This window comes from Rhinoderma darwinii, chromosome 7 (genome assembly GCF_050947455.1).
Source record: "Rhinoderma darwinii isolate aRhiDar2 chromosome 7, aRhiDar2.hap1, whole genome shotgun sequence".
Lineage (NCBI taxonomy): Eukaryota > Metazoa > Chordata > Amphibia > Anura > Rhinodermatidae > Rhinoderma > Rhinoderma darwinii.
Window position 1 is genome coordinate 66,222,605 of NC_134693.1, and position 16,257 is coordinate 66,238,861.

A 16,257-nucleotide genomic window follows, 5' to 3' on the forward strand; every position below is an offset into this window, starting at 1 on the left:
AAATGTGATTCAGAGAGAGTATCTAAGAGATGCTAAGGTATATGCTTGGTGAAAGATGCCCTATAAATAACTCTGTATGAGAGAAAAGAATTTAAAATGTGCCATAAAAATGAGAATCACAGTTATAATCCGATCTTTTTTAAAACTACATGCAGAAAGATATTGGGGGGAGGAGGGGGGGGCCGCAATGAATTTTGCAATTGTATGTTCTAAGCTGCATGATAACTGGCGGTGACCCTACCCTATTTTAGGAGGGCTCCTTCCTACATCAGGCTACATTTATTGCAAACATTTAGGAGAAGGAACTATTTCAGGCGGTCTGAATCTTTTTGAATATTTGAACCCATAACAAATTAAACTTATATAGCTTAAAATGATAATTTGTGTATATGACCCATCATGGCATTTAATGTATATATGTAATCGAGATCTTACTTGTCCCTGTGTAAGGAAGTTTGCCATCAAAGAACCATTCACAGCATTTTCCAGGTCACTGTCTGAGAAGATAATGAGAGGGGACTTTCCTCCTAGCTCCAAGGTCACAGGTTTAATACCTTTGGAAGCCATTTCCATAATCTGAAAGAGGCATGGTTAACACTTATTCAAACACGCAAGATTTTTTTTTAAATCTAACATTGAACTTATTCAGACATTGATGAACGATAAAAGCTACAGTCTACCTTAACATTAAAAAAACAAACAAAAAAAACATTACCATTCAAATACGAGACACACCACACTACACTACATAGACGACCAGAGCATAAAGAAATCGCTTGTGTCAAGGCAAAACACTAGAAGAATGGAACGTGCTGAAAGGCTCAGTGACTTTTTTTTAATAAGAATTTTAAAGTAAAGTACAAAATTAGAACAAACATGCAGAAAAACATTAACACAACAACCAAACACTTTAGAGTGCCCAGTAGTTGGCACAATCTAGACTTCGGTCAGGATTAATTCTCAGGATGTGTGTTACGAGAAAGGGAAAGGGCTGTACGGGAAAACCGGTATGCCTAAAACTTGTATCAGAATGAAGTAAAAGGGACCAAAAAAAAAAAAAAAAAAAAAAACTGAAAACATTTAGAGAAACCAAGATACAAGACAGAATTACCAAAGTGAGTGACAACGTAGGATAAATCCCTCAAAGAAGGTAACGTCAGCACAATAAATGTTGAGAGCTTCAAGAAATTTCTTTTGAGAAGCACCAGCCTGAATGATGGAGTAACATACTGTAGTAACATCATTCAGCCTATTAGCCTACATTGTTAATCAAGAGAAATGCAAACACACAAAAATTTTAATATTAGAAAAAAAATTAAATCTTTACTAAATTCAATATGGCAATCTGAATACATCCCTGGGCCACAGCCTATTTCAAGCAATCTTCTACAGATCACTTACGTAACGTAATTATTTCTTAAAAGCCATCTAAGACCCTCTATGCCGACAAACGGTCGGTCGTTCCTCTACACATAGTGAAGGCCCCTTGTCGTGGTTACAGGTGTAGGTATAAGAAGCTCATTAGACAGCTCTCGACATTAATCATGGATGTATTTATGCACATTATAATAAGGCCTTGTTGGAGTGATGGCATAAGTAACACCGCAATTAAACTCTGGAGCAGCGGAAGCAGTCCCAGGAGGAATACATTTCATTTCGCCATCTGATAGGAAAAGGGAATCGGTCGCAGATTCTACCCCCACAAGCGCTTAAGACCGCTTAGTAGGTCTAGGGGAAAGAAGTTGAAACATCTCCAGGTTTGCTATGATAATCTGAGAAATGTAGGTTTTATTCAGTCAAGTGCCATATGCTAATGAAACGTTAACTGTCTGATGGGTGTTCAGTAAACTGCCCTGGGTTATTGGCGGCAAGGGCAGGGAAGAGGGGTTGCCACTGATAACCTAGGAGGATGTAATGGGACACAACACTATAAGCATATGGCATGTGATCAACTAAAATATATTTTATTCTGGTATGCATAGATTATTATAGAAAACATGGGGACGTTTCAACTACTTTGCGCAGGTGATATTTAGCATTCTTATTTATGGGGTCGAATCTGCTAACAGGTTTCCTTTAAAATCTGGTTTTTGGCAGAAGCCAGGAGAATTGTTCCTGCCCACATGATAGTGTCAGTTGTAAAGTAGAAAAGGAATAATGGAGAGGGAAGGCCCCTTCTAGACCCTTATGTTTGGTGAGGCATCAGGAATTCCTTCCCTGTATCCGACATTCTAATTGTACGATTTGTAGCAACAGTTTGGGGAACACCCTTGTTTACGAAGGTTGTGACTTAACTTTATTAGACAATAGATTTTCAAGCCAACTTTTTGTGTGTATTAGTTCGTTTTACATTCGTACCTTTGAGCCAGTAGGGACACTACCAGTAAACGATATCTTAGCCACATCTGGATTCTTGCAGAGGAACTCCCCGGTGGCTGCTCCTCCCTGAACCACATTAAAGAGACCTGGAGGGGCTCCCGCCTCCAGGAAGATCTCGGCAAGCAAAACTACCGAGACAGGAGTGAAGGGAGACGGTTTGTATACCATAGCATTTCCTAGGAAATCAATAGATAATGTAAATGGCAGTTAGAATGTGAGGAGGATCAGCAAAAAAATACAAATTTACAAATTCAGTCAGACCGTGACACAGAAGTTTAGTTCCAACATGTGCTTTGCTTGTACTTTATTTTTGTCTTCGACCACAAAATATGCATATAGCCTTTACATTCAGGCACATAAAAAAAAAAAAAAAATATTAAAAAAAAAAAAAAAAAACGCACCAACTAAACATAGTTTTCCCTGACTATACGAGTGGCATACTACCAACCACCCGAAAGACCAAAATCATGTGTTCCAACATAAACTGCAAATGTCTAACAGGAGGCCAGCAGCCCTCCGTAATGTATCAAGACAGGTTCAGTCTTTTCACATGGTTCCCCCTTTAAAGTGCACCGCACACCTTTATAGCCAAGTAATGAAATGAGCTGCAACACCGGAGAGCTACAGAGAAAAAAAAAAAACAGTACTAGACCGTAAGGAAAGATGGGCCCCACTACCAACATGCCTAACATTCCATGATAATCCAGGCCTGAAATGAGATATTACCAAAGCCCTTAGCAAACTAATCCTTGCTAGGGATATTCAGCTTTCCTGAATTCCTTCCATCTCATCCAGCTTTTCCTGGATGGGACAGATACTTTCTGGAGTCTAGTACACATAGGAGGAATCTTGAGGAAATCTAGCAATCCCCTACCACTTTTCCTGTCACGGTCTCACAAATGGTTATGCAGAAACGTGGTTTTAGGGATAAAAACAAAAACGTATACTCTTAGGCTGGCTTCACTGTAGTGCGAATTCTGCAGCACTTTACAATAGCAGCAAATTGAATGAGTTTTGAAAAAAAATAAAAAAATAAAAATCTACCATGAAGACTTTCATAAATTCACCTGCAATGTGGATTTTAAAACTGCAGCATGTCAATTTATGCTGTGGATTTGTTGCTCTTTTGAACGACTATCGTTCTTTCCCATCGAATTCAATGGGGAGGTAAAACATGCAACAAATAGAAAACGTGGAGACTTTTGCAGCAGAATCGCAGCATTTCCATCGCAAACAAGAAAAATAAAAAAAATCCTTTTGTTTTATTTTTACTTCATTTTAAACAAAAAACAACAAAGTTCATACTTACCCCCGGCTGTTGTCACAGATGCATTCCTCTGTTCTCCATTCAGGCCGGCCCCCTTGGATGACGTTTCATCCCGCATGACTTCTGCAGTGTCATCCCAGTAGGCCGGACTGCATGGAGAACAAAGGGACACATTGCTATGACAAACGTCAAGGGGTAGGTTTAATTTTAATTTTTTTCTTCAAGCGCTTTTTTCAGCAGTGGAGACTCCGCCTGAAAAACTGCACCATAATTTGGTGCGGTTTTTCAGGCGAAATTCCCTGCAGTTTCCAGGTTAGATACAATGTGTACTTTTAAGCAGCATATCCGACCCGTGGGATCCCAGCCTTAATGTAGAACAAGCTAAATTTCTCTTCAAATTATACATGTTCAAAACATGTTTATGTACTAAATTTCCCTTCATAAGCATAAGAGAATCACCATGACAATATATTGCACGTGAAATATAACACCCTACGGCACCCAAACTTTCAGTTGACCTTTTAGAATAAGCGGTCATTCCTCATGTGAATTTGTATAACACTGTTCTTTTTTTTTAGCAGATTTTCCCTCTGCAGACTCCAATTCTCAGTTTTCCCAGAGTTAGTGTGTGGAGACTACCTGTTGTCACGTCTCCCTTACACCACACACAGAGAAGATCCTACGCCCAAACTCTCTGCCGCACACCCTCAGAAGCAGCAGCAGTAATGAGAAGTGCAGCTGTGTAGGCTAGAACACTTACTAGAAGCTGCAGCAGCATGTGTGCGTTTCTCTCTGCCACTCTTTCACTCTGCTCCTTCATTCCCTCTCCATAGACTTCTATAGCCAGCATGTAATCTGATCCCTCACTGAGCTGATAATCCATCTAGTTTCAACATGGATTTTTAGAAGTGAACCGAGAGTGAATTATCAGTGCAGCAAGCGGGGGGGGGGGGGGGAAGAGAAGTGCCTAATTAGTGGCAAAAGCGGCATTACCTGGCTCGGCTACATTTTCGTTACCGACTGTGGCCTTCCAGGATACATTACTAATTACCTCTTGTACCACATCTGTCACTGCCTGCCGTAAACGCCCCAAAAAAATGGCTGTAAATACAGGGGCTGAATGCCTCCAAACATCTGCCCATTGATTTCAATGGGAAAAACGGCATTACGTTCCCACGGGTTGTTGCTTTACGTGACAGTTTGCAAAAACTGCGCGTAATAAAAGTGCCCTGTACAAAAGTGCATATCACTTCTTGAGCAGTTTTTCATTGTCAACAGAAAAACAGCTCCAAAAACGGCCGTAAAAAAAAACAAAAAAAAACAAAACACGTTTGATGCATAAAAAACAGAGGCTGTTTTCAAGGGAAAACAGCTCCCTATTTTACAGACTTTTTTTTTTTTTTTTTAAGCGTGTGAACATAGCCTAACAGTTAATGAAAACCTAAAATTTGATGTCTCAGAAAATTAGATTATAAAAGCCCAATTTCAAAAATAATTATAATACCGAAACATTGGCCTACTGTATGTATGTACAGTGTATGCAGTCAATACTTGGTCAGGGTTCCTTTTACATGAATTACTGCATCAATGCGGCGTGACATGGGGGCGATCAGCCCGTGGCACTGCTGAGGTGTTCTGGAAGACCAGGTTGCTTTGATAGCGGCCTTAAAGAGGCTCTGTCACCAGATTTTGCAACCCCTATCTGCTATTGCAGCAGATAGGCGCTGCAATGTAGATTACAGTAACGTTTTTATTTTTAAAAAACGAGCATTTTTGGCCAAGTTATGACCATTTTTGTAGTTATGCAAATGAGGCTTGCAAAAGTCCAAGTGGGTGTGTTTAAAAGTAAAAGTCCAAGTGGGCGTGTATTATGTGCGTACATCGGGGCGTTTTTAATACATTTACTAGCTGGGCGCTCTGAAGAGAAGTAACATCCTCTTCTCTTCAGAACGCCCAGCTTCTGACAGTGCAGATCTGTGACGTCACTCACAGGTCCTGCATCGTGACGGCCACATCGGCACCAGAGGCTACAGTTGATTCTGCAGCAGCATCAGCGTTTGCAGGCAAGTCGATCTTACCTGCAAACGCTGATGCTGCTGCAGAATCAACTGTAGCCTCTGGTGCCGATGTGGCCGTCACGATGCAGGACCTGTGAGTGACGTCACAGATCTGCACTGTCAGAAGCTGGGCGTTCTGAAGAGAAGAGGATGTTACTTCTCTTCAGAGCGCCCAGCTAGTAAATGTATTAAAAACGCCCCGATGTACGCACATAATACACGCCCACTTGGACTTTTACTTTTAAACACACCCACTTGGACTTTTGCAAGCCTCATTTGCATAACTACAAAAATGGTCATAACTTGGCCAAAAAGGCTCGTTTTTTAAAAATAAAAACGTTACTGTAATCTACATTGCAGCGCCTATCTGCTGCTATAGCAGATAGGGGTTGCAAAATCTGGTGACAGAGCCTCTTTAAGCTCGTCTGCATTGTTAGGTCTGGTGTCTCATCTTCCTCTTGACAGTGCCCCATAGATTCTCTATGGGTTTAGGTCAGGCGAGTTTGCTGGCCAATCAAGCACAGTGATACTGTGGTTATTAAACCAGGTATTGGTACTTTTGGCAGTGTGGGCAGGTGCCAAGTCCTGCTGGAAAATGAAATCAACATCTCCCTAAAGCTTGTCAGAGGGAAGCATGAAGTGCCCTAAAATTTCCAGGTAGACGGCCGCATTGACTCTGGACTCGATAGAACACAGTAACTTTCAATTGATGTACATACCACATGCTAGTGCAGGACCAAGTTTCCAGCATGCAATTTGGAAAGGATAGTTCCAGGCTCCAATCCCAACACAGACACCAAGAGGCTCCCTTCTTGTATAAGCAAATGATCCTCCTGGGAGCTGCACATGCTGTCCTGTAGAGAAAAACAAAAAAATATAAAATGCATACAACACATTACCAAAAGGAGAACTCAATGTTATAGTCATTGTACATTGATACTCAACACCATCCAGCAGCAGAGATTCTCCCTGTACACATGCTGCATACTACTAGCCCCCCCTCACAGCTCAGATGCAGGGTGTCTCACAGAGCACTAAAAAATTGGTCTTTTAGTGCTTACTGGTGCATGTGGGGCGGCGGCTCAGTTCTTAATTCTTTCCAGGTTTTTTTTCCCCAGATATTAATTTTCACTTTTTCCTTCCTACCTTCCAGAGAATACAGAGTTCACACAACCGGCACAGTGGCACCCCCTACATGTTGCACACCCAAGGCCAGCCCTGAGTATATGTCAAATGTCGCAAAGGCGTTAAAAGGCCAGAGTATTGGTCACAAAATTAAGGGGAGATATTTATTAATTTCCCTAATTACTTACTGTATATTGGAGAAAACTTTCACATTCTACTTTTCTATTACGGTACTTCATTTGGTTTTAGAAAGAAGTTTGACGAAGGCTCAAAGTCATTGGGTACATTTATCCTGTGAAAATGAAAGGCTATGTAAACCTTTGCAGGGCGTGTTTATTTTATTTTTTTCAAATAAACAGGTAAGACAGTGTGTTTGGTGTAACTTTAGGGGGGCGTGGCCTGACCTAGCATGTAGCCGGACGTGTGCTGCAGGATCGGACGTGTGCTGCAGGAGCTCCCACCATACATCCTGAATAACTATTTTATACCTACCAGAAACTCTTTTGGAGACATGTTTTTTACCGGCCTTTTGAATCTCTCTGGGACCGAGAAGTGCAGTGACTTTCTTGATTACTTGCGTACCTGCTGTGCCGTTTGGCTCGCTGAGGAAGTTGGAGGAGTTGGGCACCATCTTGCAGCCACAGGTTGTGGCAGCTGCTGCTTGGTTCTTCTCTGTGCTTGGATGGACTTTGATTCTGTGCGGTGCTGCTGTCCTGTGCTGTACCTACCAGGATTACTGGACGGTTTGCTACGAGGGGACCGTGAGTACATGCTCTCCCGGCTGCCACCGAGAACGAGATCTCGACGTAGGTTATAGTTATATAGGAGGATCTCTCCCAAGTCCTCAGAGCGGCCATATATCCCTTCCCTGTAGCACACAGGACATCAATATGTTTAAGAAAAGCAAGGGTGGACAGAGTGCTAGGGACAAAGGCAACACGGAGGTTGCTGCTGTGGCTGTTAAAGAACCCAGGAAACCTGATATGCAACGGGAGATAGCGGCCCGTCTTGAGCAATTTGCTCATTCTTTGCCCGTGCTGTTGCAGGATGGGTCAACTATGGCTTCTGTTAACCCTGGTACTGTTGCTGCTTTGCCTGTGGGTCTGTTGGTGGTGTATCTGAGATTCATGCAGTTGAGCAGGGATTGCCAGGTATTGATATCCCTCAAACAGAGACTCTTACACAGCCTGAAGTCGCCTCTGAGCCTACCCTTACAGATGTGTTTATGGCGGTCAAACAATGCAATTCTGCTCTTTGTACCCTTCAGCTGCAAGTGGGGGGCATTATGGAATCTCTGGCTATTAGCAAACATGACATACAGAGGGTCACAGAACGCACGACAACAATGGAGGGTCGGATATCAGAGTAGGAGGATATTGTGACAGCATTAGTCAGAGACTAGACAGCATGCACAAATTGCGGCTCTGAAGGCGAAAGCTGATCTGGAGAACAGATCGCATCAAACATCAGATTGGTGGGTGTCCCTGAAAGAGCTGAAGGTAAATCAGCCCGATGACCATTTTGAAAAATGGTTGCAGGAGAAAATTGGCTGCACTAATTTGTCACCGTTATTTGCTATTGAAAGGGCTCACAGGGTCCCCACCAAGGGCTCCTCTTCGCCCCATTTTGATCAAGTTCTTGCATTACAGAGACATAGTATTACGTAAAGCGTGAGATCATGCAGATCTCACTATTCAAGGTGCTAATGTGTCTATTTATGCTGATTACTCAGCGGATGTGCAGCGAAGACAAGCTAAGTTTCTTGAAGTGAAACGCAAATTACATCTTCTGAATGTGGCTTAGGTATGCTGTATCCGGCCAAGTTACTTATTGCTGCACGTGACGACTCACTTTTTCGTTACACCAGTGGAGGCGATGTCCTGGATTGAGCGACATGAGAGACGGTTGCGCCAAGACAGAAGAGAAGATACTTGAGAGTTTACTTTGTATGATGTTTTTGCCGAATTGCGTTTTCCTGTTTGGTGATGGAGCAAGTTGGTCCTGGACTGTGTAAAGATTTACTCATACAAGCTGGTTGCTGAACTGAGTTATTTTGCAAGTTATACCGTGTTGCTTCCATATACTTGTTATTTCGTGCACTAAATGTGAGATGCTGGTAGCGCTTATCCTACTGATGGTGGGGGGGAATGTACTGGAGCTATTGTCCTGGACCAGGTTTCACATATCTTTTGATACTAGCACTACAGCTTTACAACGGGGTGGTTTTTGGCTGCTCTGCTGCTTTATATTCTTGGATGCTGGTTCGTCTGGGGTACTGCAATGTTTAGAATGTATGGTTGCTAGGTATGACTGTTTCAATACCCCCCACCTTCTCGTGTGGAAGGCTGAACTTACTTTCTAATGTCTTTTTTTGTTTTGTTGGGTCTGTTTGTTGGGGGGTGGGGGGGGGGGGTAATTGGATTTGATGGGGAGTACTATGCACTTGTCAGGGGATCATTGCTTGTGTCATTCGGGGATAATGTCCTCTGTGGCCACTTTCTACCTGTTTCTATGGTGAGAAAAGTTAATTTTCTAACTTACTTAGAAGGGCATGGATTGCACATGAGTTCCATTCCACGTTTTCCTCTTATTCGAGAAGTGTTAGTTTTCTATTACATAGAAGTCTGCCATTTGAATGTCTCAGGTCGGAAGTGGACAAGGAGGGGAGATATGTTTGCCTGTATTGTAAACTATATGGGATTCTGTGTATTATCATTGCCATTTATGTTCCACCGCCGTTTGAGTACAGTGCTTAAATCAGCTCTGAGTTTCCTGGTGGGTACTCCGGAGGCTCCATTGGTCGTCTTAGGAGATTTTAATAATTTTCTTGACCCATTTTTAGATAAATTCCCGATGGTTGCTGCACCTACTTCCTCTGGTATAATAGATTCGGTCATTTCTTACGAGAGTTGGATTTGCATGACCTCTGGAGGCTCCGGGCGCCAGACCTGCGACAGTAGTCTTGTTTTTCTGCCGCTCACAATTCATTATCTCGTATAGACCAGTGTTTGGGAAATACCCACATGTTGCCATATGCTGAATGTGTATGGTACCCTCCACGCTCTATCAGTTCACACTCCTGTCTTATTGACTTTGAGGTTACAGGTTGTTGCACCGAATAGACGTCCCGGCTGGAAACGTAACCCATTCTGGTTGAAGTTGGTGGGCGGGGGTGTACTAGACAGATTGAAGGAGTATTTCAAACAGAATGTGGATTCTGCTTCTATACTGGTGGTTTCGGAAGCAATGAAAGCCTTCTTAAGGGGACTCTTTATACAAGAGGTGACTAGCGTTAAAAGACTAGGGAATTAGGAGTGCTGAAACAATCTAGACTGCAGGAAACAGAGGGGGAGATATACACGTAGAAAGACCCTACACAGGAAAATTTGAGCTCATGGAGGGAGGCGCAGGATGCACTCCCGGCACATGATAAACAAAGAGAAGCGAATAAACGCATGTTTATGAGACAGCGATACTTTGAGGGGGAACGTACCGGTTATTTGTTGGCTACTATTGCTAGAACACAGCAGCATTTTGTGGCAGGTATTCGAAACGGGCAAGGTGAGTTTTTTTATAGACTCTGAAGGTATTTTAACTCAATTTTATGAGTATTATAGGTGGTTATATGCCTCCAGGGTGGTGGTTTCGGACAAGATATAAATGTTCATCTCAATTACCTTGCATTCTTTATCGACTGAGCAATGCGGTTCCCTGGAGGTGCCTATTACGCTGGAGGAGTTAGAGGAGGCAGTACGCCAGATGGATAAGCCCTTATTCACACGACAGGGTTTCCCGGCAGGGTGACGGCCGTTCATAAAACGGCTGTCACACGGCTGCAGTAGGAACAATAGACCCCTAAAGGGGCTATTCACACGACCAATTTTTTGATGGCCCGGGAAACCTGGCCGTCAAAAAAATGGGACATGCCCTATTTTCGGCCGTTTACCCGGCCCCCATAGAAGTCTATGGGGCCAGGTAATACACGGCCATCACCGGAATGTGTCCGAGTGACAGTGTCTTCAGTCGCTCGCGCTCTCTCTCCTCCTCACGGTGCAGAGTGCATGCGAGGAGGAGGGTCTTTTTTGCTCCCTGTAGTAGTCGGAATCCCCAATCCCCGGCCGGGGATTACGCTACAGGAGAAGGGAGTGACCACACTGTCTATATATGAACACAGTGACGTCACTCACTTATGAAGCAGAATCCCCAAACCTGTGGGCTGGGTGGCATTACCTACCAGGGGGGCTGTGGCATTATCTACAGAGGGCTGTGTGTGGCAACAAATTTAAATGAAATTCATCCGATATTAAAACGGACAGGGAAAAAAAAAAAACAGCTGCAAAACGGGTCAAAATCGGCAACACGGCCCAGAATCGGAACAGATACAAAACGGCAGGGAAAAACTGCCGTTTTTTTTATCGGCCGACACTCGGACCCTGTCGTGTGACTAAGGCCTTATAAGGCCCCTGGGCTTGATGGGTTCCCAGTTTACAAAAAAAGTTGTCAATGTTGCAGGTGGCGGGGAGGAGGGGAAGGTGGTTACATCACTTCTGCATAATGATCAAATGGGCTTTATGCCATCTAAATTCACTGCGATCAATATTAGGAGTCTGTTCCTGAATCTCCAGGTGGTCCCGGATAATCCTGGGAACAGAGTGGTGTTGTGTTGTCTGTCAAATGCTTTAGCAGCATCCAGTGTGGAATGGGCTTTTCTGTGGGCCGTCCTGGAGACGATGGGATTTGGACCCCGATATATCTCATGGCTGAGACTGCTATATAATATGCCTAGAGCTTGTGTAAGGGTTAATAATTTGGTGTTTGATGCTTTTACTCTGGAAAGGTGTACGCGACAGGGCTGCCCCGTCACCCTTGCTCTGGTGATCGAACCCTTGGCTAGTAAGATTAGGATGACTCCGGAAATTGTAGGGTTTAAATATGGAGGGTTGGAGGAGACGGTGGCATTATATGCCGATGATCTCCTCTTGTTTCTGGGAGATGCACAGGAGTCCTTGTCTCAGGCTGTTCGAACTATCACTATGTTCGGTACTTATTCTGGTCTTACTATCAATTGGAATAAGTCAGCCTTGCTTCCAGTGGATCAGTTGGTGGATTCTTTGTCGTCTGACCTGAATGTGGACCCGGTTACGACAGTTTAAATACCTAGGGATACAGATTACTCGTCGAGTTATGGACTTTATTCCTCTGAACATCTTGGCACTTCTGGGGAAATTTAAAATGAAGACTGAGGCCTGGGGTAAATTGCCATTGGGATTGGTGGGCAGAGTTGGCTTACTAAAAAATGATCTTGATGCCACAACTGCTTTATGTTTTGCACAACTCCCCAGTATGGATTCCCAGTTCTGTGTTCTACAGAATTAATCAAATATTTAGGGGATTTATTTGGGGACGGGGAACTCCTAGGATTAAGTTGGAGACTTTGCAGTTGGCCACTGATGGAGGTTTGGCGGTCCCTAATCCACAAGTATATTTTTTGGCAGCGCAATTGCAACATCTTAACTGGTTCAGTCAGGGATCATTAGCCTGTATATTGTTTGCAAAAACATTATTGCTTTATATCAGTATATTCCACAAAGATTTGTAAATGAAACAAGATGGAGTCTGTATGAGAAACACGCCTATGGAAGACACCACCCCTGGAATGGAATGCAAGAGGAGTGTACAGAAGAACTTACAGCTGAATAGAGCCAATGGGGCTTAAGCACATCCCACATCTCTAGGGAGGAGACTTGTGATTCTTTTTTGTTCAATAAAGTTTAGTTCTTACTTCCTACCTCACTGAGGGAGGATGTCTACCACCATTTGTGTGTTTGGTACATATCTTCCATACATGACCTCATTTTCCAATTTACAGAGGTGGCTATTTGGTGTGGAATAACAGGGAGAAGGAAGTTTAACCCTGACAGTTCCCGACCGCTGGCTTTGTTTTTACGGCCAGCGGTCAGGGTCCTTAAAACCCGAGCCATAGACTTTTTAGCGCTCGGGTTTTAACTTGCTGATCGGGCAGCTGAATGTCGGGTCTCCGGCTGTCAGTGACTGCCGGGGACCCTGAGGAGAGGATAGAAGCAGCTTTCGCTGCTTCTGTCTTCTCTGATGACTTGTACACAGCGCTCAATGAACACTGTGTATAGGAATAGAGACAGCAGCAGCGGCGCTGTCTCTATTCCTCCCGGTGATCAGGTGACTGGTCACATGATCGCCAGGTGCAGTTAGTGACAGACTGCTGCTGGGTCTTACAAGACCCAGCAGAGCCCTATTAGTGAGATTTCCCCTGTACTGTGGCTGCTGTGCAGCCCCAGTTACAGTGGAAAAACATGGTGTAAAAGAAAAAAATATAAAGTTCCCCAAAGGTCTTTTTTGACCTGTGAGGGACAGACCATAGTAATAAAAAAAAAAATAGTAAAGTCAAGTGCAATTTTTTTTTAAATAATACACAAAATACCCACCCCAAAAAAAAGTCCCCCCCCGCCAATCATTTTTGTAACGCTAGCGCTAACGCAATTACCCTAATATGGACATGTAATATATTAAAATTTAGGGTAGACAATGACTATCACAAATAAAAGGTCTATTTTAGGGTAAAACTATATTTCCAAAAAAAAAATTGCTGAAACGTAAAAAAAAGCTTATTTTTTTACTATTATTTTCAAACTTCATGAATAAAAATTCTAAAATAGCAAAAAAGGTGTATAAAAACGATAAAAAAAAAAAGAAACCTGCATTGTTTATGGAAAAACGTCGCAAAAATCACGTAGTTAGCCCAACAAATAAAAAAGTTATAGCCATTCAACGAACACGTGCTAAAAAGGGCTAAACGGTGTCTGGTCCTGAAGGCTCAAAATAGCCCGGTCCTGAACTGGTTAAAGTTTGGGGAGGTTCGGATCATGGGAGTTCCAGCAGAACCATATTATCTCATTTGTTAGGACAGGGTTCCTTGTTGTCCCTGCTTGAAGCACACCGATTTAGACTTCCTCCCAATCCTATGCCAACAGTTTCATTGATTCAAGACTCGGGATTTACAAAATATCACGGGGATTACTAAATTCACACCTCTGTGGCATAAATTACGGTTATGGGAGCTATATCAATTACGGGGGTTTGAACAGTGGGACAATATTGGGGTTAAATATGTTGCGCAATTATATAAGGATGGTGTCCTTAATTCCTTCCAACGGTTGCCCAATAATTTTTTTGTTATCAGTATTTACAATTGCGGCACGCATTAACAGCTCAATATGGTGACTCTCCCCCGGAGGTACAGACCTCAGTGATTATACGAATGCTTGAGAGTGCAGGTAGTGTGAAGGGTGTCATTTCATTCCTATATGGTCAACTGTTACCTTCTGTGTTGCAATCACCTTTGGATAAGGGGAGAGTGAAATGGTCGAGTGATGTGGGTACTATTTCTGAGGAGGTTTGGAAAAGCTTCCTGGCAGATGTCCCGTTGATTTCACTTAATGTGGCACACCGTAGATCTCAGCTATTTGTACTTCATAGAGTTTATCGTACTCCGGTGCTCTTACAGAAGATGGGTCTGATGCGAGGTGTCCAAGATGTCCAGAGGAATTATTCATATGATGTGGGGGATGTCCTGATCTGCAGAGGTATTGGGCAGAGATTTTTGCATAGATAGATGGGGTATTTAGTCTCCAGATGTCACGTGATCCCTTGATAGGTGTTCTGGGCTATGTGGAGGATCTCAACATTACGGCTTTCCAAAAATTGGCAATTCAAAAAGTGTTGTATCAGGCTCGTAAGCGGATAGCGATGAGGTGGTTGGACTCCTTTGCACCTGCATATAGTGAGTTAGTTAATCATATGAATGGTATTATACAGTTGGAGAGGGCAATTTACCTCAAACATTGCGAACTTAAAAAAGTTGAAGGTCAGTGGACGAAGTGGTTGCAGTCACTAGAGTTGCCATCGGCGTCTCTGAGAAATGTATCTGTTGGTTTATTGGACTAGGTTTGCTAATATTTTGCTGGGGGATGATGTGTTGGTAGGGAAACATTGGGAAGTTTGATGTACTTTGGTAAGGTGATAAACTGCATAGTACTCTTTACAAGTGGGTGGGATGTTCTTGTCTCATGATACTGGTTTGTATAATATGAAAACTTGTGTTAATAAAAACTACTTGATTTAAAAAAAAAAAAAAAAAAGAAATAGTTTTTATTAAAAATTAGTTTCACTTTTTTTTTTATAGTTCCAGCAGCTCTGTGTTCTCTATACAATGCAGATGGCTAGATTGCCATCGCCTGAATCAGTCAGTCCCACAGACCTGACTGGTTCAGGGTCAGAGAGTCCTGCGTGTCTGACACACCGGCTCCACATGTAATCCATCACATATAAGTGTTGAACTTAGATGTGATGAACAGGTAGATCCCGCATGTCAGCATGTCAGACTCGCAGGGCCCGCTGTCACTGAACCAGTCAGTCCCGCGGACCTGACAGAAGCGCAGTATTTAACGCTGGATACAGCGGCTATGTATAGAGAATACAGAGCTGCTGTATCTAAAAAAGTAAACCAAATTTTTAAATAAAAAACTATTTATAAAGTTACACCAAAACACACCGTCCGTCAAACACCCGTTTATTTTTTTTTTTAAAAGTCCTGCAAAAGATTTACATAGCTTTAAAGGGGTTGTCTACTAGTGAAATACAGATTACCTATCCACCGGATAGGCCATCAGTATATCGGTGCAGGTCCGACAACCCACAACGTTAAGTCGCTCCTGCTGCCTCCGGGCACCGGATGTTATGGCTCATTAGGCGATGTACGGAGCCGGAAGAAGTTGGCTCGATACATAGCGGCCATGCTGCAGCTTGAATAGGAGCAGAGCTGCAAGTATTCCAGCACAGCCACTATTCAGTGGCTGGAGCCAACCGCTTCCAGCATGTACATCCAATGCTCTGAGGCAGCCGGTTGTCGGACCCCCACAGATTATGTACTGATGACCTATCCGATGGATAGGTCATCAGTCGTCCAGTAGTGGACAACCCATTTAAGACACGAATCTTTGTTTACACTTGTGTTATTTCTTTTTTTGTCACAGTTCCTTTGCTCTTTGATAGACAGAACATAGCATAATGCACTATTCTATCCAATGAAAGATACAAAAGGAAACTGCACAGAAACTTGTTGGACCCATTATAAGCCACAGATCAAATTGGATTAGTCACAAAACTGATCCTTTTATCCATCATAAATCCTGTAAAAACCTGTGAACCAGTGTGAACAAAACCTGCAAAGCAGTTGCACGCTTTGGCCCCGTTCACGTTTTTTTGCAGGCAGAAAAAAAAAAACCTTCCTCAGAGTTCCTTCAGGAATCTGAGGCAGACTTTGAACCGCTTAAGTTTTTTGCCCCTGGCCATAAAATCTAACGCAAGGAACACATGCGAGGACACCACACACAA

General features: G+C 43.0%; 1 protein-coding gene across 2 annotated transcripts in view; it reads right to left on the reverse strand.

The window, feature by feature from the left end:
* ALDH9A1 (aldehyde dehydrogenase 9 family member A1) overlaps positions 1-16,257 on the reverse strand; it is a 76,150-nt gene that overhangs the window by 26,897 nt on the left and 32,996 nt on the right. For both annotated transcript variants that reach the window (XM_075833486.1, XM_075833487.1), the window contains exons 5-7: positions 6,423-6,557; positions 2,359-2,555; positions 436-576 (exon numbers count right to left, since the gene is read on the reverse strand). In XM_075833486.1, coding sequence (XP_075689601.1) covers positions 436-576; positions 2,359-2,555; positions 6,423-6,557 — 473 coding nt within the window. The remainder of the gene's footprint in view (positions 1-435; positions 577-2,358; positions 2,556-6,422; positions 6,558-16,257) is intronic.